This window comes from Lichenostomus cassidix, chromosome 2, assembly GCF_008360975.1.
Source record: "Lichenostomus cassidix isolate B80296 chromosome 2, HeHo_3.0, whole genome shotgun sequence".
Classification (NCBI taxonomy): Eukaryota; Metazoa; Chordata; class Aves; order Passeriformes; family Meliphagidae; genus Lichenostomus; species Lichenostomus cassidix.
In genome coordinates, this window is record NC_139482.1 from 43732240 (window position 1) to 43757145 (window position 24906).

The window sequence follows — 24906 nt, forward strand, 5'->3', positions numbered from 1 at the left end:
AGTCTTTCCTTAAACACCTCCAGGGACGGTGACTCCACCACCTACCTGTGCAGCCCATTCCAATGACTAGTCACCGTTTCAGTGAAGAAATTCTCCCTAAAAATGTATTGAAATGGGAAAGCAGCAAAAACCTTGCTGGGGTAGTCCATGAAATCTTACAGTGAGACCACACGATGGCACTGTAATCTTAAGAACTGAAGGGAAGTGTGTGAACAAGTCCACTGTGTTTGATATTAGCTAGGTCACCTAGTTACTTATGTCACTAAATACATTTAAATTCTTTTATAAGCTTACTTATTTTAAAAACAACTAATATTAATCATTTAGGATGAGTGTGAATTGTCTGAGATACTGCTTTTCCCATTGGTAAATATAAACAAAACCTAATGTAATTACCAAAATAACACATTTATTATTAGATTATTAGTGACAAGCAGTTAAGAACGATGGAGTTATCTTGATGGTCCTGTGTTATTTGATTATGCTGGTTCTTAATCCTCTTCTAAAACCCTGAGTTTGTCCTGTCTGATCTTTCAGTGTTATGAAGAGGAATTTATCTTCCTTTTTCATTCTTCTGGGCTATTCTAAAATATATGGGGATGGAGGTGGGAAAGGATCAAGAAGTCTAACATAAAAGTTAACCGACTTTAATGGATTGTATAGTACAAAATATTATAACAGTTATTGGCAGAGTCCTTAATTGAATGTACCAGCAGTGCTACTGAATACTGTGTTTTCAATTGTCTCCTTGTGTGTGGATCACGGTTCATTTCAGTAGCTGAAATCTGACTTGTTTCCTGTGCTGAAGTGTGATTCTCTTTCCAGTGAAGTGATGGAAACTCTTGATAAGCTGCTGATCCACTGGGCGGCCAATCTCTGTTCTACCTCTTTTCTCTGGAAGCTGCTTGTTGCTTAGAAAGATCCATGATTACAGGTCCATGCTGTAGAAGGATGGGGCAGCTTTTTGACATGCCTCTCAGAAAGTTTGTCAGTGTGCCCATGTATGTTTGGTTGTTGTACTTTGCTCCTGAAGGGCTGACAAAGATGCATTACTGTGTCTAGCATCAAAGACCTCCAGAGAAAGTAGCTTCCTAAAAGCAAGGTGCCTTCAAGACCAAGTGAAAGTTCTTGTCAAGAGCAGAATAAAATATAAAATTGTTTTTATAAAGGTAGTCTATTAAGAAAAATAAAAGTGTCAGCCTGACTAGAAGTTAATGCAATTTCTCATTATATGCTGAAATCACCCAAGTTCTGCTTATGCTGATATATTTACTCATTTTAAAAGCATATACAAAGTCCAGAAAATAATTTATGCACAGGGTCTTAAAGAAAAGTATGCAGCTGAAAATCTTGTAAATGAGAAGGTGTGGTACACTTCTGTTACACTTCCCAGGCGGATGTAGTTCCAAAGTGATGCTTAATGTGACAAAATTGAGTAACTCAAAACAAGTGGTTTGATAAGTAAAGATTTCTCCATTTCACTTCCTGCTTTAACAAGCACTTTCCACTGTAAAATTCCTTTGAGAGTGTTCAAAACATTTGCTTCTTTGAAAATATTATTTAAAAGGCTATCTAGAGAAGTTGGGAAGGATAAATTGCCCTTCTGGATGGGAACAACAAAAAAAATACTAACTTTTCATTTCCTGTCTCCAAACTCATCCAATACCATATGTGTTAGGGGAAATATAAGAAATGTTAGAAGGAGAACTTGGCCCAAATTGATAGTTTGATTATAGTATGTTTTTAAGCACTTGACTAGCCCCATGTTTATTTCATGTTTTCTATGTGTTCCTATGCTTTACAGGTTCTGAGCTTTATGGAGAATCAGTCACGTTTAAGCATCAGTCATTAATTATGGAAGATTTTGCTCTCTGTAAAACTCCCAAATGGCAAAAAAACCCCATTGTCACAGCCCCTCAAATGATACTGGCTTCTAAAATGAAAGAGAGATGCTCTTTGCCCTTGACTCTGTAGAACAGGGAATATTCTTATTTATTCAGATGTTTTGTTAACTTAAATGTTTATAACATACACTCATCTCTAAAAACATCTGTATCAACCCTGTTCAGAAATCGTTTTCACACCTCTAATGTTGTTATGCTGTAATGTGATTTGGCAGCCCTTACACCTGCATTAATTTCCTATTTTAAAGATTTTCTTTTATGTTTGATCTACTCTGGTTAAAGTTTCATGTGCAATACTTTAGTTTTAAAATACTGTTACCACACTGATTTTCTGATCCATGATAGGACTTTTTTTTAATGATAGCTCAGTTATATTAGCTTTTTTGTGTAAATGGCATATAAAACAGCTGATGAGCCAAAGAGAGCCTTCAGAAATATCAAACTCCAAAGTCACTCAGGTATTAGCCCCTAGTAGTTTGAACTATTATAAGAAATATATGAGGTTAGCACTCAACCGTACACATACGAAAATATACCATGAAATATCAGAGTCTTTTCCAAGTATATAAAACTTTCAATTCCATGCTGTATCACAGATCTTAGTAATTTAGCATTATTTACAGCGATACACAGCCAGCCTAGTAAAAAATGTGACAGAGACTGAGTTTAAATGAGTGAGGTATCTTGTGTAATGCACAGGCAAGAGATGTTCCAAAGAACCAGTGTAAATTTATAACCTCTAGTTCACTTCAAAAAATCTGTTTATCAGACTGCTAGCTCAGGCCTCCAATCAGGTAACTTGCTACATCCTTTTCATTTATTTACAAATACTCAAATCTATGAGCAAATGCAATCTTTGGTAAGTATGTATTCTGTAATTTTATTTTTTACAGCTGCCATAGAGACAATATCCAGGAGAGATTCAGCAGGCTTTCATCACAGATTTGATCTCACAAGAGCCACTTCCACTTTTTCACTAGACACAACTTACAGTGCAGCAGAAACTTCTTGTTCTCCTGTAGATTGTGTGTAGGTGGAGCTAGCTCGTTCAGCTGGCTCAACATAGAAAACAGGACAGTATTTAGACAAGTGGACTGCAATCTGCTTTCGGAAAAAGCTGTGAAGATATTTCCTAAATTTTTCTCCAGCAAAGGCATAAATGACAGGATTGATACAACAATGGATCATTGAGATTGTTTCTGTCACTTGGAGTGCTTTGTACAGTTGCCCATTGCCTTCACAAGTAGAGATGAAAAATGCACCTTGAAAATCACGCAAGAGAATGCAAATGTTGTATGGTGCCCAGAAAAAAAAGTAGATAATCATGATTAGAAAGATAAGCCTGACTGCTTTATGTTTCTTCTCATTTCTACATTGCAGTAATGTCTTTATAATTTGTGTGTAGCAGCAGATCATAATTAACATTGGAATAAAAAGTCCCAGGATGTTCATTTTTAAGGTGAGGAATTGCTTCCATGTATTTCGCTGCTCTGATGGATAGTGGGCGCTGCAAGTATAGCCTGAACTTTCCTTCTGAGTTTTGTGAAATACTACCCCAGGAACAGAAGCAAAAACAGCAACAGCCCAAGTGACGGCGCTGGCGAGGATGCCATGGGTAACGGTTCTGGCTTTCAAAGCAAACACTGCATGCACTATGGCCAGGTACCTGTCCAGGGTCAAGAGGATTATGAAGAAGATGCCACTGTAGAAGCCAAGAAGGTAGACACCTGAGAGGATTCGACACAATGCCTCCCCAAAAATCCAGTCATGAACAGCGTAATAAGCCCAAAAAGGGAGAGAAAATACAAAGAGCAAATCAGAAATTGCCAAGTTGAGCAGGTAGATGTCAGTCATACTCTTCAGCCTCTTGTATTTTACCAGGATAAGGACAACAAGCATGTTGCCTGTCAGACCAAATATCAGCACTAAAGAATAAAGAGGTGGCAAAAAGTTTGCTGCAAAATGCTTTTCCTCAGTTGCAGGGCAAGGCGTTGAATCACTGTAGTCAAATTCTGTTGTCAGTGGCCAGTCGGTGTAGTCTGCAGTTTCGTTTCCCATGGTGTGTTGGTCTGAAAAAGAAAAAAACATTAAACTAGAGGAATCTCCAAGCTTTGCAGTGAAGAGAACCAAACATGCTGATATTCTTCTCTGGATTGTATTTTGCTGATGAGCACACAAACACTACTGTGTCAGAGCATGGAAGAGAATGAAATTGCAGAGTTCCCAGGAAACCCATCCATACAGCTGTGTGTGGAGCCACATTGGTGCATGTTGGAAGTGTTCTCTGTGTCATTTCCCTTGTGTACATTATCTCAGGCATTTTTCCTCCTCAGGAGAGCCTGTCAGCTGCCTGGCCTAATCAGAAACAGGGGAATGGTGAATTTAATCCAAGCCATGGCTGTTCGTGGTTTAGGGACCATTGGAGGGACTGGCCTTCCTGTGCAAGAAGGACCCAGGGCCTGGGAGATGAGTATGCATCAGAGCTGTGAAAGCCTCACGCAAGTTCTGCTACAGTGGGAGAAGAGAAAGGCTTGTGGCTGTGATGTCAGTCCCTCCAGTCACCAAATTCACCCTTTTCCAAGCCCCTGCTGTGACTGTGAGCCAGATGCAGAAGCATAGCTTTGTGTAACTTGGGCTCTGAAAGGCTCAGGAGAACTCTCTTCTTTCTCACAGATCCCCAGAGAACATGGAAGAATTCCTGTGTGTCTCATGAGAAGCTGGGCAGAGGGTTTTGTGAGGATGGGTGTCAGAGGGACTAAACATGCTCCCTGGTCACGCACTGGGCAAGTGCAATCAATGCCTTTGGTAGCCACCCAAAGAGAGCTACTTGCTGTCTGGGTAAAGGGCTGCTCTTTCTTCCTGTGCCATCAGGACTGCTTTTATCAGACATGGACTTTTATCATCCTTTTATCATCTGGACTGCTTCATGGCAGACTGGTGGCCGCCCATGGCAGGCTGCTGGTTTTGAAATCAGCCTCTTCCTGGAAATGTCCTGCCTGTTCTTAGACAAAGGCAACACAGTGCTCCTGATGCAGAAGGGTTCAGGCAGTGCATCTGCCCAGCTTGCTGTGTGATCCCTGAGCATTTGTGTTGTGCAGCAGTGTTCACTCCATTCCTGAATGCACTTTTTTCAACAGTGTGGGGTTTCAACCCTTGTGGGGTTGCAGACATCTTTTGCAGAGACCACACTCTCAAAGCCACCATTTCATTCTCTCTGCACTTGAGCTCTGCAAGTCTAAATGTAACTGAAGACAGTCAGCCCGTGGCTGGAGTGACACAGGGACAGGTCCCTGCTCTGCTTTTTGTTACAAGCTCATAGTGGTCCATTATTACTTAGAGCATATGAAATCCCCAAAGTCTCTCTTTGTGCCTGTAGACAAAAGTGTGGAGGAGAAAGGACTATTTTCTGCTGTAAAAATGTATCACTTGAAATGCCAGTATCCGTAATCTGTGTCAAAGTGGTTAATTTAGCTAAACCTAAGATGAGGTCTTGGGGAAGGGGCTATTTTCTAGGTCTGTGACCTTAAAAATGAAGTTCTGTTGCGAGGTCCTGATGAAGGTTCGTGTGCTGCACAGTGCAGATATGCATCTGCTCCAAAAGAGGAAGCTTTGTTGGACAAAACTCTGCACCTTGTACAAAAAGAAATGCTGCCTTTGCAAAACCTTTTCCTGCTCTTTCCCCGAGTTCTTGAGTCTGGCTACCAGCTCTTCCCCTGAGAATAATTCCTCTAACAATGATATCCATATTCAGACATTACTTTGATATGTTGAGCATGGTGTAAAGTTTTCTTTTGGAGAATAAGGAATTAGAGAATATCAGCAATATCAACTTTGCCCAGATACAATTTCTTGATGAGAAGTAAGTCCTGTCAAACTCCTCAAAGACTCTCTTTCAGGAAACTCCTGCAATCTCTGTAAAACAGGGGTTTTTTTCCATAGTCATACTAACTATGTAGCTATTTCAATGCAGCAGTAATGGTTTTGTTGGTAAAGGAAGTGGCTGTGGTTCTGTCGTCAGTAAATAACTCAATTTTAAAGTAGGTAAGGGTTTATATTTCTTGAGAGCTTTCACCAACGCTTAATTAAAAAAGGCAAGTTTATGAAACAATCTTTGGTCCAAACCATTAATTTCTTTACTTCAAAACATGATGAGACTTAGGCTCTACCCAAGTAAATATTCAATATTTCCTTCAGCTAGACCTGCTAGATCCATGTTGCATGCCCTGGCAGCACATCCCTGATACTGCATGTAGCTAAATATCTTCATTTACAATGTGTCAGTCAGCCATGCTGTATACTGGGATTATGGGATAAGTGCCAGACCCAGCACTTCCTGTCTTGCTCATTTTGCACCTGTGGGATGGTCATGCATAAATATGGGTATGAAAAACTGCTAAGTCACAAACCCAGAGTGGGATTTTTTGAGTAGGTGATTGATAGGATACATGCAAATATTGCAAAATGCTGCCTTGATATTACTGTGATAATTCTTTTTGTGACACCCCTTCTTCCTGTTAACTGCTATCTCAGTGCCTTATCTCTTTTTCCTCTGCCTTCCTGGAATGACAACCACACCTTCCCTGCGTCTTATCTTCTTCCTTATAACCCTTTTTGTGTGCTTAAATTATGGCTTCCCCTTTGAGCAGTTTCTTCTGCTAACCGAGCCCCATTCCTCTAGCCCAGCCTTTGCTTCAGAAGTCTCTCTCTCTGCAAAAGTATTTACTGCTCTGAATTGTGTGTAGTATCTAGCACATGCTGACAATGGAGACTAAAAATACTATTTTGGAAACCAGAAAAAGGAACTGTAAGCAGGTTTGTGCTTCGTTCTATAATCTTGCTGTTTTAGGAGACACTGTTAGCTACTGGCTAGACTATTTCACTGGGTTAATCAATGTAGGTTGTTCACCTTACAAGAGGGATCTGACTGGGCTTATGTTTCCTGATCATTAAAAAAAACCCCAAAATACAGTCAACAAAGATCTCTGAAGAAAGGATATTTCAAAAACAGTTCTATATTATTTTAAGTACACTTTAGACAAATGCAATATTTCTAGAAACCTTCAATCTGCTGTACAAATTATGTTGCTCTGCTTGAGACTAGCAGTCACGCAGTTTTCAAAAGAAAGGCTCATCATAGAAAAGATGAGTAAACTCATGTCACTCTTTCATGCTGAGTTTCAGATTTTATTAAAGTGAGTTTCAGTTCATTCGCACCGTCCCATAAAATGGTAATAATTATAAAGCAAAACAGAGGTAAATTGCTAAGTTATGCTGTGTGTAAACAGGATCCATTGAGTCAGTGTCTAAACTACAACACTAGGTGTTCTGTAGTCATCCTGTGAGAAGAGTAAGTACTCTTCATCAAATAACACTCAAACTGTTTCGTTTTGAAGCAACAGTTTTAAAATCTGTATTTCCATCATTGCACATCATTTTCAGAGACAAATCAGGGAGGCATACTCTGTTTCTTACTTAGATCAATTTCTAGAGATTTATTTCTTTGCTTACCTGGATCCTCTGCTCAAGTCTTCTAGTGATTTTGTCCTTTAAAACTATTTTATAGTGTATTCCATTTAACAAATATTATGCATTCCGCCAGGGTAATTTTTGAAGATGGTACACTGGCATGGTTCCACTAGTATCTTTCACTTCAGGCATCATACTACCTAAGTAGCTACTAAATGTTAAAAAAAAAACCAGAAAAAAAAAAGAGGTAAAGATGACTTACCATGTATCTTGTGGTGCAGGTGATGTCTTGTATTATTACTACAAGTAATGCTAAACTGACTTGTCAGTCAACAGACAAAGGTCAAAAACACCTCTTCCTGCGTGAAGAAGGATGTGTCAGTTTGAAAACTTCCAGCAAAAAAAAATCTGTTTTCATTTAAAAAAAGTGAAGAAGCTGTTCTCTGGTTCTCTTTTTTCTAAAAATGGGTCATCAGATGTTATTTTTCTAACTCTTGAGATGTGCAGAGATGTTGAAATTGTAGCCGATCCTCCTAGGAGTTGAAGTTTCACAACTCACAGCTGTAGTTTTAGAAAATGGATTTATATAATTATCTTTTTCTTTTAGCCAGCCTGTTTGAATCAAGAACAGTTTACATGCAGTTCATCCCTTTTCATTTTTCAGTAATTAAATTTCTTTTATGTTCTTCTGTCCTTTAACAGAAAGTGGAGCCCTTGAATAAAGTTTATGCTTCTCTTCAGAGTTACCTGCACTTTCTGTTGTCTTGCTCTGGTTTGCAGTCCTTTTGTTTCAGGAGATATGATCAATTCTTTTTTTCTTAAACCCAGTCTTCTGGACTTGTTTTTTATTTTAGTCCCTCTCATAAGACTGTGACTTAGTCTGTATATGAAGTCTGACCTTTTAAAACAGCACTTTACTTACATTTTGGAATTGAGCTTTAGAAAAGTCTGATAAAATCTGATTTCTTATCAATTTCCTTCCTTGCAGCTGATTGCTCTGACTTTTAGAGTTAAACTGAAGCTGCACTATGAGCAGATTTCTAGATCCTTCTTGGACACCAAAGAAATGACGCAGGAGGTAGGAAAAATACAGAAAGCAAGAAAGGGATGGTGCCTTACCAAATCCCCAAGAACCCCAGAGAGAGAAACCCTGACAAGATGCCTGATAAAGTACAAGATGCCTCTGCCTCCCTGTGACATCTCTTTGTAGGGTTCTGGAGGATCTTATCCTGTCAGTGAAGGCACTAAAGGTTTTTTGCACTCACTCTGTGCTCACTCACTGAAAAAATTTTAAAATGCCAAAAGCACAACGGGGATGTCATTCTCAGATGCTGCCATTCCTTAACAGAAGTCAAGGGAATCACCATTTCTGAGTTACCTTTCAGATCTGGGGGTATTCAGTAAAGAGTGAAAAGCTCACTTTGTTTTCCTTGTCAACGCTTCTTTGCATGAGGGAATAATCTTTATTCCATAGGATAAATGGAATTTTCTCTTCCTTTCTTAATCATCTGTTCCAATGAGCTCTTTAAGGGCTGGAGTCTCAGGGTCAAAATTAAAGGCCCCTCTAGGGTATTCTAAGGGTGCATTCCCCCCACCATGATTGATGGACTGACTATATTAGAGCCCCTACACAGGGAGTGGAAATAGCTGCTTCTAATGTTGTTTCCACTACACCTAAAACAAGTTCCCAATTACTGCCTAACTTTGCTGGCTAAAAAATTCTGCTTTTGCACTGAATTCTGATAATTCTGAAACAAGGTATTGTGTCAAATTACTTTTTCAATGTCTAATTTCTAAACAGTCTACACACTAAAATTAACAGATGTTTTAAGTATTTCTTTATGAAACGTGCATTGTTTACTATTTGTTACATGCTACTGAACCCACTGGAGACTCTAAACCCTTTCATAAACTCATACTATAGGAACAGGGGAAACAGTCTCAAAACTGTTGCCAGACCTGCCTGTTTTTCATTGAGATTTTTGATTCTGAAATATATTCCCACAAAACTTGCCTCCAGCATTTCAACTAATAACAACAAAAACAGCTACTACTTAAAACTAAAACCTGTGGCAGGCAGGTCTTCAGAAATAGTCGTGTATTTCCACAGATTCATTGGCTTTATTAATGTGTTTGATTTTGTTGATCATGGGCCTTTGTTCCCATAGCTCAGTCTGGTCAGCGAGCACAGTGGGGCACGTTATGTAGTGATGAAGGGTATTGCACACCAACAGAGGGCCTCTGCCACTCACAGTTGTAGCAGCTGAGTAAGGGAAATGCATTTGGTCTGCTCACCAGCTGCGTCTTGCAGCTGGATGAGAGACTCCCCAGAGAGAGTGTGAATTGCTGTGGCACTTGGTAGCCCAAATACTGGGCTGTGTTACTATTAGCAGCACCTGCAGGATATCTACAATTAGCTATACCCCATCTGCAAATAAGCAGAGCTGCTGAGAAGCCAGATTTGATCAGGTCTTGCACATGGCTGTAGGCAAGCTCAATCCCCTTGTGCTGTTCATGGAGCACTGGTGGTGTGCTGTGTTCATCAATGCTATTAGGATGAGATCTTTCCTGCAGAATTTGGTCTCCCATCCAGTCTGAGGTCTCATCACACTGTGGTCTAATCTGGGACTTGCTGCCTGGGACAGCCAATGCTGTCTCACCTCTTCTTCCTTGCTGCTTCCATCTAATGTGTGTGAACACTGAGGGATAGACAATTCAAGCAGAACATCCATTGTTACAAGCCAGATTTTTTTCAGCTTTTCTCAATCCCTTGCCCAGCATTTCTTTGAAAAAGTGCACTGCTGCTTGTCATGAACTCCAGTGGATTTTAAGAATCTTTACCTAAGCTATACCTCATCATTTTACCAAGAAATTGAAGCTACTGTTCAATAATAAAAGTAACAATTCAATAGGTTGATATAGCTTTGAATTTTACCTATCATGGTTTTCATTCAGAGATGAGTAGGAGTTATGTTTAGTGGTGTGACACTCCTTCCCTCCATCAAGATATTCCTGGAATGGAAGTGAGCTTTGTGCATCACCTGTGGGGCTCAAGTTGGTGTACTGGGCAAGTGTGCAGCCATGTACACTGTAAAGTCAAGCTGCATTTGTCAATATCTCTTATCTAGTGATTGATTATATGATTCATCTTTACAGTAATCAGCCCATAACACTGGAGTGTTTGGTATCTGAGTGGTATGGCACTCGCACAAGGAGATGTTGTAATTTATTTGTGGTTTACACCAGTACTGAAATGTCTGCTAGGACACATACCAAAAACTCATGTACCATTGGAATACACAAATGTCACAATTATGGGTACAGAAACTTGAAAATTCAAATACTTTCCATTCAAGTCATAGCAAAGTTGCACCACCATAAGAAGAAAGGCTGGGGGTAAAAAGATTCCTGGGACAGAGTGACAGACACCTTTCTTAGGTATACACAATGTGATGAAGCACAACACTCTTATTAAAATTCTATCACTATAGCAAAGATTAATCCTTTCTATCTGGAGAAAAGGTCAAATGAAGACAAGTGAACACGAACTAGATTAATCTTGTACTTGTATTCACAACATCTGTGTCCAAGTTATTTTAGCATTAGTATATCTTTTATTTCATCAGTGACAAATGTCTTTGTCTTGAAGAGGCTGAATAAAGACATCCAGCTAAAACTACTTTATTGCTTAGGCTGTTTTTTCTTTCAGGCTCTCAAGTTCTGGTGGCATAATTTGAGCCACCATCACAATTACACCCAATCTTAACACCTGTGAGGTGTATTCTTTTGAGGAGAGCAGGGGAAAAGCATGATGTACCACACCCTAAGATTTCTATCACAGAGACTAGTGAAAAAAACCAAAACACTTCACACGTATGTGTAAAGGAAGATGCGTTGCAAGAACAAACTCTGAAAGACACAAGCATTTCTAAATTGGATGAACATTTCTTCACGTTGCTGTTTATTGTGAATAACATCAAAGGTTTGGGGCTTTTTCACCTATTATTCTTAGGCTGTCTCTTGGTTTCTTTCTTGGAAATCTGGCACATATGTAATTATACATTGCAGCACATATTACCTCTACCGTCATGGTATTATTTTTGTTTTGGCTTTCTCCGAGCTGCTCTTACAGAACTGTTTCCTTACACAGCGAAGAAGAGAACATTGCTTCCTTCTACTATTTTTATCCAGATTTCTGACATATGCTCTCCTAATTTATTGAGAAAGGGTTGTGATAGTACAACAGATTTTACTTTTGAGCCACAGTTATGCATTTCACAAAATTTCAGCTCTCAGAATCTCATTTTTACATAGGCCTTTAATTCACACACTTTGGTTATTTCTGGTACATTTCTAGTACATAAATTCTAGGTCTAGAGTTTGTGTTCGGGGCCATCTCATCTGTGCATTGGAAATGCTTCTCATTGTACATGTAGGTCCTGGACTTTTTATCAGGCAGGCTGGGAAAATCACACACCAAATTTGTTCCCAGTGAAAACTTGGTCACACAAAGGGTGAAGAGAGTCTGTTCAATAGCAAGGGATATGCCCGTAATGAAATTAAGTACCTTGAGAATGTTAAAAATTCACTGAAGTATAGTACAGGATGAATAAAAGAACTTAGAAAATGAGAGAATAACCAAATGTGCAGAAACCAAAATCTATGACCTGAGAACAAGAGGACACTATAAATCAAACTACAAAGAAAATGAAACTGTTGATAAAGCCAAAGACCTTTGCTTAGTCATTAACAGAGTTAAATACCTGCCTGTAGACTCTGATTACCTCTTATTCACAAAACTCCTTTCTTCAAAGAGCATGCATGTCACTGTTGAGCCGCTAGCAGAGAAGAAAAACCCGGATTCTCAGCGTGGCATAGAAAAGAGAACTTTATTATTTTTCTTCCAACCTATACAGACTTTTCAGAGGTCACCCAGATTGGTCAGTCAGAAACCTCCCCCTAGGCCTGGTTGGCCAGGCCTGAACTGTCCAAATCTCAAGACACTGTTTTAACAACATCCAAACTTTATCTTTGTTTATAAAACACAGGAGAAAGTTCTCATGGGAAAGACCTGTGCTAGCCACACATGCAGGGTAAAGGAAGTGTGCACTGTACCTTTAAATGGAGACAAGAGGATGCAAAGCCAAGGACTTTAGCTTTAGCTTGGTACATATATGGGAAACGTTGAATTTTTATTGTTCAGAATGCAAAAAAAAAAGAGCACCTGGCATACTGGAGGTGTGCTAGTGTTATGGATTCACTACCTAGCACCTGTCTCTGCACAGATATGAAAAAAACAAATATCTCAACTGCGTGTATGTGAATCAGCTTCTGGGTTGAATCAGTTTCTTTTACCTGGTGGTGAAAGAATCCGTGCTCAGGACAACACCAGGACCCAGGAACCAGAAAGTAATTTTGGGTGTCAAAGATTAAGTATAGTCTGTAATTGTCCATACCTTATATTAGCGTTCCTGCAAGTTATGTCCAGATGGCTGTTTTACTTCCATCCCTTTGGTTTCCACTCCATTCAAAAAGGCTGGTGTCAGGATAGGTTGTGTTGTTCGCGTTGTATGGGTAGTTGTTGTGTGTCATCCTACTGGCACAAAGCTGTAGATAGTTCTGGAGAGCTGAGCATCACTAGGTGGTTTCTGCAGTTTTGCATATTGACATACGTTTCTGATAATGCTGCCCTCCTCCATCTCAGTGTTGGGGTCCCACCTTCTCAGGATCAGTCATTCCAGACTTCAAACACTCAAACTGAGATTGCTTTCGCTGTCACCAGAATTACAAAGCATAATTTTGGCAGTTATACAAACTTAAACAAGCAATTTTTTATCCTCCTATTCCATTTTTTTTAATTAAGTACAGCTCCTAGTAGGCAAGTGTCACCAGAATATGGGTACAAAGCAATGCCTACACCCCTTTGTTCTGGGCTGGTTGCTATTACTATTCTAAACGCACCAAAATTTTCCAGTCTGTTTTTTTTCCTCTGTTAGCTTAAATTATTTTATTACTTTATTAAGGAGTAATGCTTCTGAGGCCACAGCAACCACACTAAACACTTCCTAGTGGAGGTCAGTAGGTATCAGCAGTTGAAAACTGCAGCAAAATTAAATTTCAAAAGGAGCAATATCTGCTTGTTGTGCCATTTCATGTGGTCAGCATCATGTTATTCTCCTGGAACTTTCTTTGTTTCTCATTAACTCAACAAGATATCATATATATTTGTCCTTATGTTCTTTTTATTATCCCTTCCATAATTTTCACTGGAGGAAGAGATGTTTATTTTGGAGTTTCATAACTGAAGTCTCTCTTATCTAAACCTTTTAAGGTTCAGCTAAAAGTATTTATCTCTGGTCTTCCCATTAGTTTGGCTAGTATTTTTTTAGTGTCTGTTAGGGCTAAAAAAGTCATTCACTTTTGTGACTACTCTTCCCTATTTATCCATTTCCGTCGACTCCCTTTATATCCCGTTTACATTTATCTTATATAAAATACATACACATACTGTTAGGTTAACGAACAAGAAAGTCTTATGGCAGAACATCCCTATGTACTGATTACAAGAAGTTTCACTATTTCTGTTTGTCCATCAAACAAACCACAGACAAACCAATGGCAGTGCTTATAAATCTGGTGGTTACTTGTGAGTGCTATTCAGCACTCACCAGTACCATATATGTACTTTTGCTACATTTCCTTTTGCCTCTTAAGAAGTCTGTCTGACAGCTGGCAGAGTTATCTTTTGCTGTGTGGGACATTCCCCCCCACGTTTCTGAGCATGTGTCAGTAGCATCTCCTAACAAGAAGGTTGGAGATGCATAAACTAAGCTGTGTGACTGGCTTTGGGGCTGTGCACAGACATATGTTTGTGGCATGTGGTCATTCTTTTCATAAGGGTGCTGAAAGCCCAGGCATTACACTGTCTGTTCAGGAGTTCCATGCCAAAAGTTTTGAACTTGAAAAAATTTTCACTTATCTGTTCAATATCTGTTGTAAAACACCAATTTGTGATGTTCACAAAGGTCTTGTCTTGGATCTGTTTGATTTTCTGGTGCGACTTTTATACTCTCAAATGCCTGTTTTTATCTCCTTTACATCTCACCAGAGCAGCTCAGATGCCTCCCAAACACTTCAGAGGTTCTTCCTCGTGTTAGTGTCTTCTCTGCTGCAACCCTGACGTATTGGCAAATCCTCGCCATTTTCTTAACATACCTCCAGTTCATCACACAGTTAGGGCACACCTGCCTGTGTCTCTAGCTCTTACACACACACACACACACTGTATCTTCATCTCAATGTTTTTCCCCAGCAGACCTTGAGTTATGGAATATTTGTGTCCCGTATGTAAAATTTCTACCACTTCTCTGCTGAGGTGACTTCTGTTGTCTTTCATGGGGACTGTGAATCTTGTTATATCTTCCTCAAGAGTAGCTCCATCCCACTGTGACCAGATTTTCTGAAGTCCTGGTTGCCTGATTTGAGGCTACATGGCCTTTAGCTATACTATGGTGCAGCCACGTCTGATTGATTAAGAATAAAAAACTGTCACAAAACTCTCTAGAGCCCTGCATGTCTCAGTGCAAAGCTGTAATGAAGAACCAAGGATTATCCTGCCTGGGTATATAATGATAAGATAATCTTTAAGTTTAGTTTATTTGTGTTCCTGCAGCACAAAAAAGAAAATCGAAATCCAAAATTAAAAAAAGGGTGTGGTTATAGAACTTAGTTTATCCCATGGTGGAGAGATGAGAAGAGTGTGCAGGGGAGAGGAGGAGTTGTGGATCATAGGCTGATGAAAGGAATGGGCACAATGGAACAAGGAGAATAACATGGTGAAGCAGAAGCATATTTCTTTATTGGACTTAAGTGCTCAAGTTCCTTACACGTAAAACTTGGGACATCAGGCACATTGCTTGGCTGGGGTCAATCTGCACAGTGCAAGGAGATCTGAAATTACCTGCAGAAAGTCTATGGAGAATCCTGCTTTTATCCCAATATTAATAGAGTTATATCTTGTATTGCCCTCTTTTATTCCTTCTTTTTCCCTATTTATGACACACACAAGCCTGTTTCTCCAAATTTCACTCATCTAAAATCTGTGGCCCCAGACTTTTCCCAAAGTTACCATAGTTCACTCTTCTCAAGCTTGCTGGCAGATAAAAGTTGTGCCAGCTGCAGTAGCTTCTGGACTGGGCAGACAGCTTGCTTGGTTTGAAGTGTGGTATTACAAGTGCCCCTGGCTCGATCTTTTTCCCAACTCCACTGTGAGAGCAGACCTGATGTCCTTTTGCTTAGAGAAGAGAATATGGGCTACAGGGTATACACAGATTTTCAGACACCGATTTTATTAATTTCACTGTATTTACAAGAAAACAGGAAGAAATTTAATTGCAACAAGGAAAGGATTTAAAATAAAACACAGCAGTAGAAATATCACTGTTACAGGATTTGTATCACACTGAACTAATCTATGTTTAAAATTATAAAGGTGTTTTCACTTTGTTTCAATGAAACAAAGTAGAAAAGAAAGGGAAAATATTCTTTCCAAGCAAGAAAATTTACTGTGAGTATAGGTTTTGGTCTTTTGTTTAAAAAGACCAAATCTGTGGCTGTTAACTTCGCAAGGTAGTGGCCAGGTAATAATAGCTGATAGGATAAGAGCTAACAGCTAATAGAAGCAGTGCCTGGGCATTTTAAGGCAAGAGGGGGAAGAGTCTTTGCACCACCTACATTAAGGCATCTGATACCTAAATTAAGAGTCTGGCATTTCCAGGTTTCCTCTACAGCTGGACATTTAATCTTCCCCTGAGACTATTTAAATCTTATGCCTGCTCCTGGCTCAGGTACTTCTTGTTCTCTACTGACCACTTAGGGACCTTGAGGATATTTACTGTTAATTTAGGTATCTGCATCACATGCCTGATGTTAAGTAGTGTGGAATTCCGTCTGGTGTCCATACCTTGCTGGAGGTTAGTTGAACCTGCCCCTCCAGATTTCCATGAGCAAGTCTTTACATGCATGAGCAGTGCCCTTCTAAGGAAATGGGGAAAAATCCAAAAGGATAGCTCACTCGCATAAGGGGTGCTCACCTGCGCTTCCTCAGAGTTTGAAGTAAGAATTTGTCTGCTATGTTCCTCCTTCCTCTTCTTTGCTAGAATACCTAGCAAAATACCCTAGAATACCTCTCTCTTTTACAGGGAAACTCTGAATAGTGGAATAAATGTATGTCCCTAGTACACCAGTGGGCCAATTGTCTTGAGTCTTCAATCAGCATGCAGTTCTCATGGAGGCACGAGCTGGCTGGAGGCACTCTTCTCCTGGGAAGGCAGGAAGATATGCCTTGTCTGGAATTGGCTGCTTTTGCGCTTCCGAGGCCACTTCTTCCTAGAAGTGTATCCCAAAAGTCAGACTTTCTGTGTGTGAAGAGCGTGTTTCTCCCATGCAGGAGCCTAACCTGACACACCTGTGTCATGTGTTGCCATGTAAACTCTTCAACACATGATTTGCCTGTCAAGAACTAAGGAGGCCTCCTCAGTACTGTGCTCACAGTCTCCAAAATCCTGCAGAGGGTCCTGATATATTTTCTCATACAGAATCCTGCACACCAAATACAAAGGTTATTTTCATTCTCGCCTCGCAGATCTTTGCTGAAGTGCCTTTATTGCTTAAATGTTGTTTTTCTTGGAGGGATATGACTTCTCAGAAACAAGCCCATGCTTTTTAACAGTCCATCATTGTCTTGTGCAGTCAGCAAATTTGGTGTACGCAGTTACTCGAAAAATTACACCCACAAAAATCACAATGTTGCTGATTGAATGCACGTTTTGGAAAATGTTAGCAACTAAACAGTAATATGGCAGACATAAAACTAAAAAGCAAAAATCAAAATACTATAATTTAGTCATAACTCTTAAAGGATTATGTTTAAAAATGACTGCACTATTAGTTAACAGAGAAATCCTTGGGTTAAATGGTCCCAGTAATATCTTGTGAGATGACCTATTACTCCTTAGATTTTTCTATGTCATTTTGCCCCCTCAGTAAATCTCAGTGGATAGAATATTGTAAAGAAGCACGGTCATATTATTGTGGGCCCTATTTAAATCATAGACCCAGCTATGCAGTTAATATTTCCTGGAGAACTCATTGATTCTCTCAGTTTAACAATGGAAAATTCTGTAATCCCAGGGAGCAGTTAACCACAAGAATAGGAAGTCATGCAGTTTTCAGTAGTGGTTGACATAAAGATCTTAAATCATGTCAGGCACTCCTTAAGGCAAAGGAAGTAATGCAAGATTTACTATCTAATATTCTAATGTATTTTTATAGTCCAGTAGAGATGTCGTGCTCTGCAGTGGATTGTGTGAATGTGGAACTGGCTCTTTCCAATTTCTCACGATAAAGACTTGGACATTTTTTACAAAGGTGAGGTGCAACATGCTTTCGGAAAAAGGTACAAAGATACACCCTAAATTTTTCTCCAACAAATACATAGATCACAGGATTGATGCAACAGTGGATCATTGAGATTGTTTCTGTCACTTGGATTGCTTTTGCCAGTTGACCTTTGATTTCACAATCTGGAGTGAAAAGTGAACTTTGAAATGTATGTAAAAAAGAAGAAATATGGAACGGTGTCCAGAAGATGAAGTAAAAAATCATGATCACAAAAATAAGTCTGACCGCCTTCTGCTTTTTCTCATTCTTAGATCTCAATAATGTTTTTAGAATTTGTGAGTAACTGAAAATCATAATTAACATTGGAATGACAAGTCCCAGAATGTTCATTTTTAAAGTATAGGAGTACTTCCAATATATTGTGGAATCACTTGGATAATGAGCACTGCAAGTACTACGTGAACTTTCCTTCTGAGTTCTCTGAAATACTACCCCAGGAACAGAAACAAGAACAGCAACAACCCAAATGACGGCGCTGGCGAGGATGCCATTGGTTACGGTCCTGGTTCTCAAAGCAAACACTGCATGCACTATGGCCAGATACCTGTCCAGGGTCAAGAGGATTATGAAGAAGATGCCACTGTAGAAGCCAAGAAGGTAGACACCTGAGAGGATTTGACACAATGCCTCCCCAAAAATCCAGTCATGAACAGCGTAATAAGCCCAAAAAGGGAGAGAAAATACAAAGAGCAAATCAGAAACTGCCAAGTTGAGCAGGTAGATGTCAGTCATACTCTTCAGCCTCTTGTATTTTACCAGGATAAGGACAACAAGCATGTTGCCTGTCAGACCAAATATCAGCACTAAAGAATAAAGAGGTGGCAAAAAGTTTGCTGCAAAATGCTTTTCCTCAGTTCCCATGCATGGTGTCGAATCGCCATAGTCAAATTCTGTTGTCAGTGGCCAGTCAGTGTAGTCTGCAGTTTCGTTTCCCATGGTGTGTTGGTCTGAAAAAGAAAAATAAAAAAAAGACATTAAACTAGAGGAATCTCCAAGCTTTGCAGTGAAGAGAACCAAACGTGCTGATATTCTTCTCTGGATTGCATTTTGCTGATGAGCACACAAGCACTACTGTGCCAGGGTGTGGAAGAGAATGAAATTGCAGAGTTCCCAGGAAACCCTTTGTCAACCCTCGACACCCTTCCATACAGCTGTGTGTGGAGCCATATTGGTGCATGTTGGAAGGGTTCTGTGTGTCATTTCCTATGTGTACATTGTCTTGTGTGTTTCCCCTCCTCAGCAAAGTCTGTCACTTGTCTGATCCAACCAGGTGGAGAGGAAAGATTATTTTAATCAGAGTTGTGGATAGTTTAGGGCTGTTGTGCTCATTAGTGGCTTTCCAGAGGAGTGTAGAAAGCCAGGAAGGCAGCCACAGGAAAGCACAGTGCCTGACATGCACAGCACAGTCTTGCTTCTCCTTGGGACCTGTCCATCTACTTATCATACCAGTCCGTCCTATAGCCCTTATCCACAGAAAACCAGGCATTGTCAGGTGTCATGTGTCAGGCCTGCAAAGGCACTGTGACATGGGTGAAGAACAGACTGAATTCAAGCACTTCTTCAAGTAGTTTGTGACTTCCTGGGAGCCCTAATGCCTGTGGGAATCAGGACAGTGCTAAACATACCTACCCAGTGGAGCGGCTGTTGTGGGTGTTGCAGAGTGGAATGTTTATAAAATGGCTAACACTGCATAAAAATGGCAAACACTGTGTCCTTTACAGAGCCTGGAGCAGGTGTCAGCAGTGGAATTGTGCTGGTTTCAGACAGCCCTGGGATTGAATCAGCCCACAGTCCTGTAGAGAGAACAGAGAGACAAAGACCTTGGCAAATGGTGGAAACGAGTGGCTGTTGGGGTGGCCTCTAACATCTGTGTCTATCATGGCATCTTCCTGTCAGCTAAAAGACCTTCCCACGCCTGCTTGGGGTTGTAAGGAGTTTTGATTCCTTATTTCAATAGTTGTTTACAGCCATTATTCAGGAGCTGCAAACTTTAGATTGGCAGAGTGTCTTGGAGGGAGCACAAAGGCAAAAGGCAGATATGGCCTTGCTCTGGGTGTGCACTACAGTTCTTCATGTGATGTTGTTCTTCATCCTTTGTCAGTCAGTGTTTCCAGTAAGACAACAATGAGGAAATGTGAGGGTTGTGCAAGCTCTCTGTCCCTTCAATTTTGGCTGAGGGACTGTTGGAGTGACTGGGCTTCCCCTGCAAGAAGGAGTCTGGGCATCAGCCGCTCTGGTCACCAAAGCCTCCCCTTTTCCCAAGTCCCTGCTGTGACTGTGAGCCAGATGCAGAAGCATAGCTTTGTGTAACTTGGGCTCTGAAAGGCTCAGGAGAACTCTCTTCTTTCTCACAGATCCCCAGAGAACATGGAAGAATTCCTGTGTGTCCCATGAGAAGCTGGGCAGAGGGTTTTGTGAGGATGGGTGTCAGAGGGACCAAACATGCTCCCTGGTCACGCACTGGGCAAGTGCAATCAATGCCTTTGGTAGCCACCCAAAGAGAGCTACTTGCTGTCTGGGTAAAGGGCTGCTCTTTCTTCCTGTGCCATCAGGACTGCTTTTATCAGACATGGACTTTTATCATCCTTTTATCATCTGGACTGCTTCATGGCAGACTGGTGGCCGCCCATGGCAGGCTGCTGGTTTTGAAATCAGCCTCGTCCTGGAAATGTCCTGCCTGTTCTTAGACAAAGGCATCACAGTGCTCCTGATGCAGAAGGGTTCAGGCAGTGCATCTGCCCAGCTTGCTGTGTGATCCCTGAGCATTTGTGTTGTGCAGCAGTGTTCACTCCATTCCTGAATGCACTTTTTTCAACAGTGTGGGGTTTCAACCCCTGTGGGGTTGCAGACATCTTTTGCAGAGACCACACTCTCAAAGCCACCATTTCATTCTCTCTGCACTTGAGCTCTGCAAGTCTAAATGTAACTGAAGACAGTCAGCCTGTGGCTGGAGTGACACAGGGACAGGTCCCTGCTCTGCTTTTTAGTAGATAGTCAATAGTAGTTAATTACATGTTGGTCCATTCTGAGCTGTAGTATGTGAAATTTTTGAAGTGTCTTAAGCTCATGTCAGCTTATTCAGCTGTTGGAGCAAAGGCTGACTTCTTGATATGTATTTACAGACCACTCAGGATCCAGAGGACATAGTTTTGATCTGGATTTTTATCTTGGTGGATATATGTATCATTCAAATAATCTTCTTGAACAAATTTTGTTGGTTACACAGTATCAAAACAATTTTCCATATGTGTATACACACAAGTAAATATACATATATATACTTATGTATGAAATCATAGTTTTGTAGAATCATTTAGATTGGAAAAGACCTCTAAGATCATTGAGTCCACCAATTACCTTAACACTGTCAAGTCCACCACTGAACCATTTCCCTAAGCATCTCATCTACATAGATTTTAAATACCTCCAAGGATGGTGACTCAACCACTTCCCCAGGCAGCCTGTTCCAGAGCTTGATATCCCTTTCAGTGAAGAAATTTTTCCTAATATTTGATCTAAACCTCCTTTGATGCATTTAGCCTTGTTGAATCTATGTATTTGTATAAAAAGAAAATAACTTATTTATTTTCTTCCAAGTCTGGGACTCATTTTAAGTTGTAAAGCCAGGAGAAAAATACTATGGGAGCAATAGAACTAAAATTAACTGACTTCCTACAGATTTGTCTCCTTTGCTGTCCAAGTCTCATGTCCTGTGAGGGGTTGACCCCGGCCGGCAGCTCAGCTCCCATCTAGTCACCTACTCACATCCCCACAGCAGCATCAGGGAGAGAACCAGAAGTGCTGAAGCAAGAAAAACTTGTGGCTTGAGAAAAAGAGAGTTGAATAAGAGAATGAAACTGAAAAAACCCACAAGAGAAAATACAAGGGCAAATGCTTGCCATGTACTTCCAAGCAAACAGATGCTCCCCAGTCTTTGAGCAATGCCTCCTCTGGAAAATTCCCCTCTGCCCCTAGTTTTATTCCTTAGTGTGATGTTACATGGCATAGAATATTCCTTTGGTCAGTTTGGGTCATCTGTCTCAGCTGCGGTTACAAATCTAAAAGACATCACCATAAGGGCTGCTGAAAAGAAAAGAAATTCCATCCCAGTCAGACCAAGTTCACCTTCCCACTACCAAAACTGAGCTCTTGCCCTATGCACTGATCCTGGCTAGAAAGACAGCATGTGCTGTGGTGGTTTTGTTTACTGTCTCTGACCTGATGGGAAATCTCTCAGCATTTGTGTGGGCCAGAGCTCAGATCCTCCTCTTCACAACATGCACAAAATATTAAAAGTATTGTCTGAGATGCTTTTAAAAAAAAAATCTTCTCCTTTGTACACGGGTAATGTTAAACACAAACAAGTCTAGAAAACTGACCTGGCTAAAAAATTCTATTGGAAATTACTGCTTGCACTTGATTTTTTTTTTTTCCATTTATCTTTAACCATATTTCCCATTTTCATTTTTGTGCAGAAAGAAACATCTTCTGCAGAAGATGTAGCCCTTGGCAAGAAGTCTGGTTTTGGCTCTTAAATTATTTCTGAGGGTGTGAACCTTCAGAAATGGGTGTGTACCTTCAGAAATGGGTGTGTTTCAGCAAAGAAATCTCCATGTTTATCTTGCTCTTGTGCTGTTTAAACATAATCTGAGCAATTCTGATTTGGGAACTTGTAATTATTTGGTTTATTTCCCTCTTTTTTTTTTCTGTCCAAAATTACACAAGAATATTCAGAAATTTAGTTATTTTCTTTTTCTGTTCTGCATGTGGCCATCTGTGCCCACTGTCCTGACCACGCTCCCATTGTTTCTGCATGCACAGGGTAGTTTTGGTTGCTAACAGAACTTCTGAATGATTTTTGCAAAAGTGGGGCAACGTGTCCGAAGATAGACATACAAGAGGAGAACTTTCTAATATATTCTGCGTTCTAACCACGTAAAACTATCTAAATACATGAGCAGTCCAACAAGAGGTTACTGTTGCTTCCCCTTGGAGGACTGGCTGTGTTTTGAGTTGCCAAAGAAGCCAGAGACAGAGAGGTGTGACCAAGCCATGGGCCAGATACCTGCACTGCGGAAAAGAGTTCTCGCAAAGAACATCAAGTTTTGTCTTGGATGGGAGGAAATTTGGTTTGCTGAATACTCGTAACTTTGTGAGCCCAAATAAATGTAATTGCATTTTTCTAAGATTTAACAAAGCTGCACTTGTGGTGGCATCAGAGGTTCTTGTAATGAGGATGTAGCCCTGAATCATGTCTTTCCAGGTTTCTGTATTTTGGCTGCTTTGAGAGAAGCCTCACTAGGTCTTGAGCATTAGCTGCTATCTAGAGTATGTCACTTTAAGCTAGAAAATGTCTAGGTGCAGGTGGGACTACCAGATATTCCCAGGTCATTCAAGCAAAGCAGCTCCTCAGTTTCTAAAGTGACTTTATCAGGGATGATACTTGTCACAGCCCAATGAGTTTGCTGTGCTTTAGAGGGAATTTGGACAAAGTTTTGTCTCAGAAACCAGAACATGTAACAACTACAAGTTAGAAGAGCATCTGTGCATGAATGGAGCTGCTTATCTCATAAATGAATGACCTTCCCAAAGCTCCCTTCAGCTTTTTGCAGTTTAAGACAAAATTGAAATGTATGAGAGCATAACAGCACTGCTGTCCCTGCCCTCACTCTCCTCCTTTCATAAATGCCAGCATGTGGCACACAGAAAAAGAAATTGCTTAATGACTCATAGTCAGCTCAAAAGTATGTGTCAGCAGCATCTAGAGCATTTTATGAAGAGAGAGAAGTACAACACAGCACTGAGTAATACTGAAACTTAAATAACAAAAAGTAATACCGCAGGTTCTGATAGCAGGCTTTGCAAGAGATGTACCCCGTGTTTCCTGCTAACAGCTCTACCTCTTTAACTTTGCCTTTGACTTTCCAGGAGGAGCAGAACTAAAGAGAAATCTGTGCACAGACACCTGCACTTGCTTGGAGAGCAAGCATAAAAGTATGAACTTTCCCTGAGTTACCAGAAAAGATGAAGGAAAAGATGAAAGTGTAAGCCAAATACTCTGTGTAAGACTCTGAACTGATAGTTTCCCTCAAACACAGCTTTTCATGCGATAGTGACAACAGGATTTCTTTCTAGGATTTGACTGGGGAAAGAGCCCCTTCCAAAATTAAACATTGCTTGGGAAACCTCTTCCTCTTTTATAACAGCTGAGCATTAAAAACATTCAGAATTACTTGCCTCCTAACTGATGGGTTTTTTTCAACCCTGCAAAACTTTCAAAGAAAAATATATTCTGGGCTCAGGATGTGATTGCTTATAGTCCCCATCAAAACCAGAAGGACAGTCTGGCAAAAATTCTGAGCTTTTCTGCTGTGAAACAGAGCCAGTCTACAGTTCTCAAGACTAAAGAAGTAGGATGTGTTCTTACCTAAACAAATGTACAGTAAAAGAATATAATGAGCACTGAAAATAAGCATTCTGAGAAAGAGAAACTTGAGACACATATCAAATATCTTCCTCCAAATCAAAAGTGGGCTCTTCTCTTGTGTAGGCTAAGTTCTGGGCTAGTGTGCCTGTTAAGGGTTTGTTGGTTTGGGTTGGTTTGGGTTGGGTTTTTTTTCAGTATCTGATAAAACATCGAATTCAGAGTAATTCAAGCAACAATTGTAGTCACAACGATTCTTAGGACGAACTCAAGTACAAAATGGAAAGTTAATAGTTTGGAGTGGAGACTGCCATATGCCAGCATATGCCATAGGATCATGTGATGTCCTGTTACTGCTCTAAGGATCTCTACACTGAGAGGTTCAAACCCACTGCTCTGCTGCTGTCAACTGTTCCAGCCAAAAGGCTATGCCATTCTCCCACAAATCCAAAAAAAATGAAAAGGAATTCTTAGGCAATTGTAGCTTTTTTGCTAATATACAAATGGCAAGTCTCATTTATCCAAGCAGAGGAGATCACCTTTCCTTGTGTGTGAGTAGAAAAATTCCAGTGTAGTGCTGATGATTTTTATTCATGTAATACCTTATTAAAAAAATTGCAAGTCAGATCATGACTGGGTATAAAACCAACA

At 40.3% G+C, this 24906-nt stretch overlaps 2 protein-coding genes across 8 annotated transcripts; both read right to left on the reverse strand.

The window, feature by feature from the left end:
• Positions 1-389: 389 nt before the first annotated feature.
• LOC146441252 (C-C chemokine receptor type 5-like) lies at positions 390-19575 on the reverse strand. Of its 6 annotated transcripts, XM_085051296.1 has the most exons (3): positions 12827-12981; positions 7633-7729; positions 390-3973 (listed from the first exon to the last, which is right to left on the reverse strand). In XM_085051296.1, the coding sequence occupies exon 3, from the start codon at positions 3960-3962 to the stop codon at positions 2892-2894; it is 1071 nt and encodes a 356-aa protein (XP_084907422.1). In that variant the 5' UTR covers positions 3963-3973; positions 7633-7729; positions 12827-12981; the 3' UTR covers positions 390-2891. The 6 variants fall into 6 exon arrangements, with proteins under 6 accessions (XP_084907422.1, XP_084907419.1, XP_084907420.1 ...); XM_085051293.1 differs by lacking the exons at positions 7633-7729; positions 12827-12981 and adding an exon at positions 19461-19575; XM_085051294.1 differs by lacking the exons at positions 7633-7729; positions 12827-12981 and adding an exon at positions 19457-19572.
• On the reverse strand, positions 15702-19595 carry LOC146441253 (C-C chemokine receptor type 5-like). Of its 2 annotated transcripts, none has more exons than XM_085051291.1 (2): positions 19461-19595; positions 15702-18778 (listed from the first exon to the last, which is right to left on the reverse strand). In XM_085051291.1, exon 2 carries the CDS (start codon positions 18765-18767, stop codon positions 17697-17699), a length of 1071 nt encoding a protein of 356 aa, XP_084907417.1. In that variant the 5' UTR covers positions 18768-18778; positions 19461-19595; the 3' UTR covers positions 15702-17696. The 2 variants fall into 2 exon arrangements, with proteins under 2 accessions (XP_084907417.1, XP_084907418.1); XM_085051292.1 differs by having other exon boundaries at positions 19457-19589.
• Between the last annotated feature and the right edge of the window lie 5311 nt (positions 19596-24906).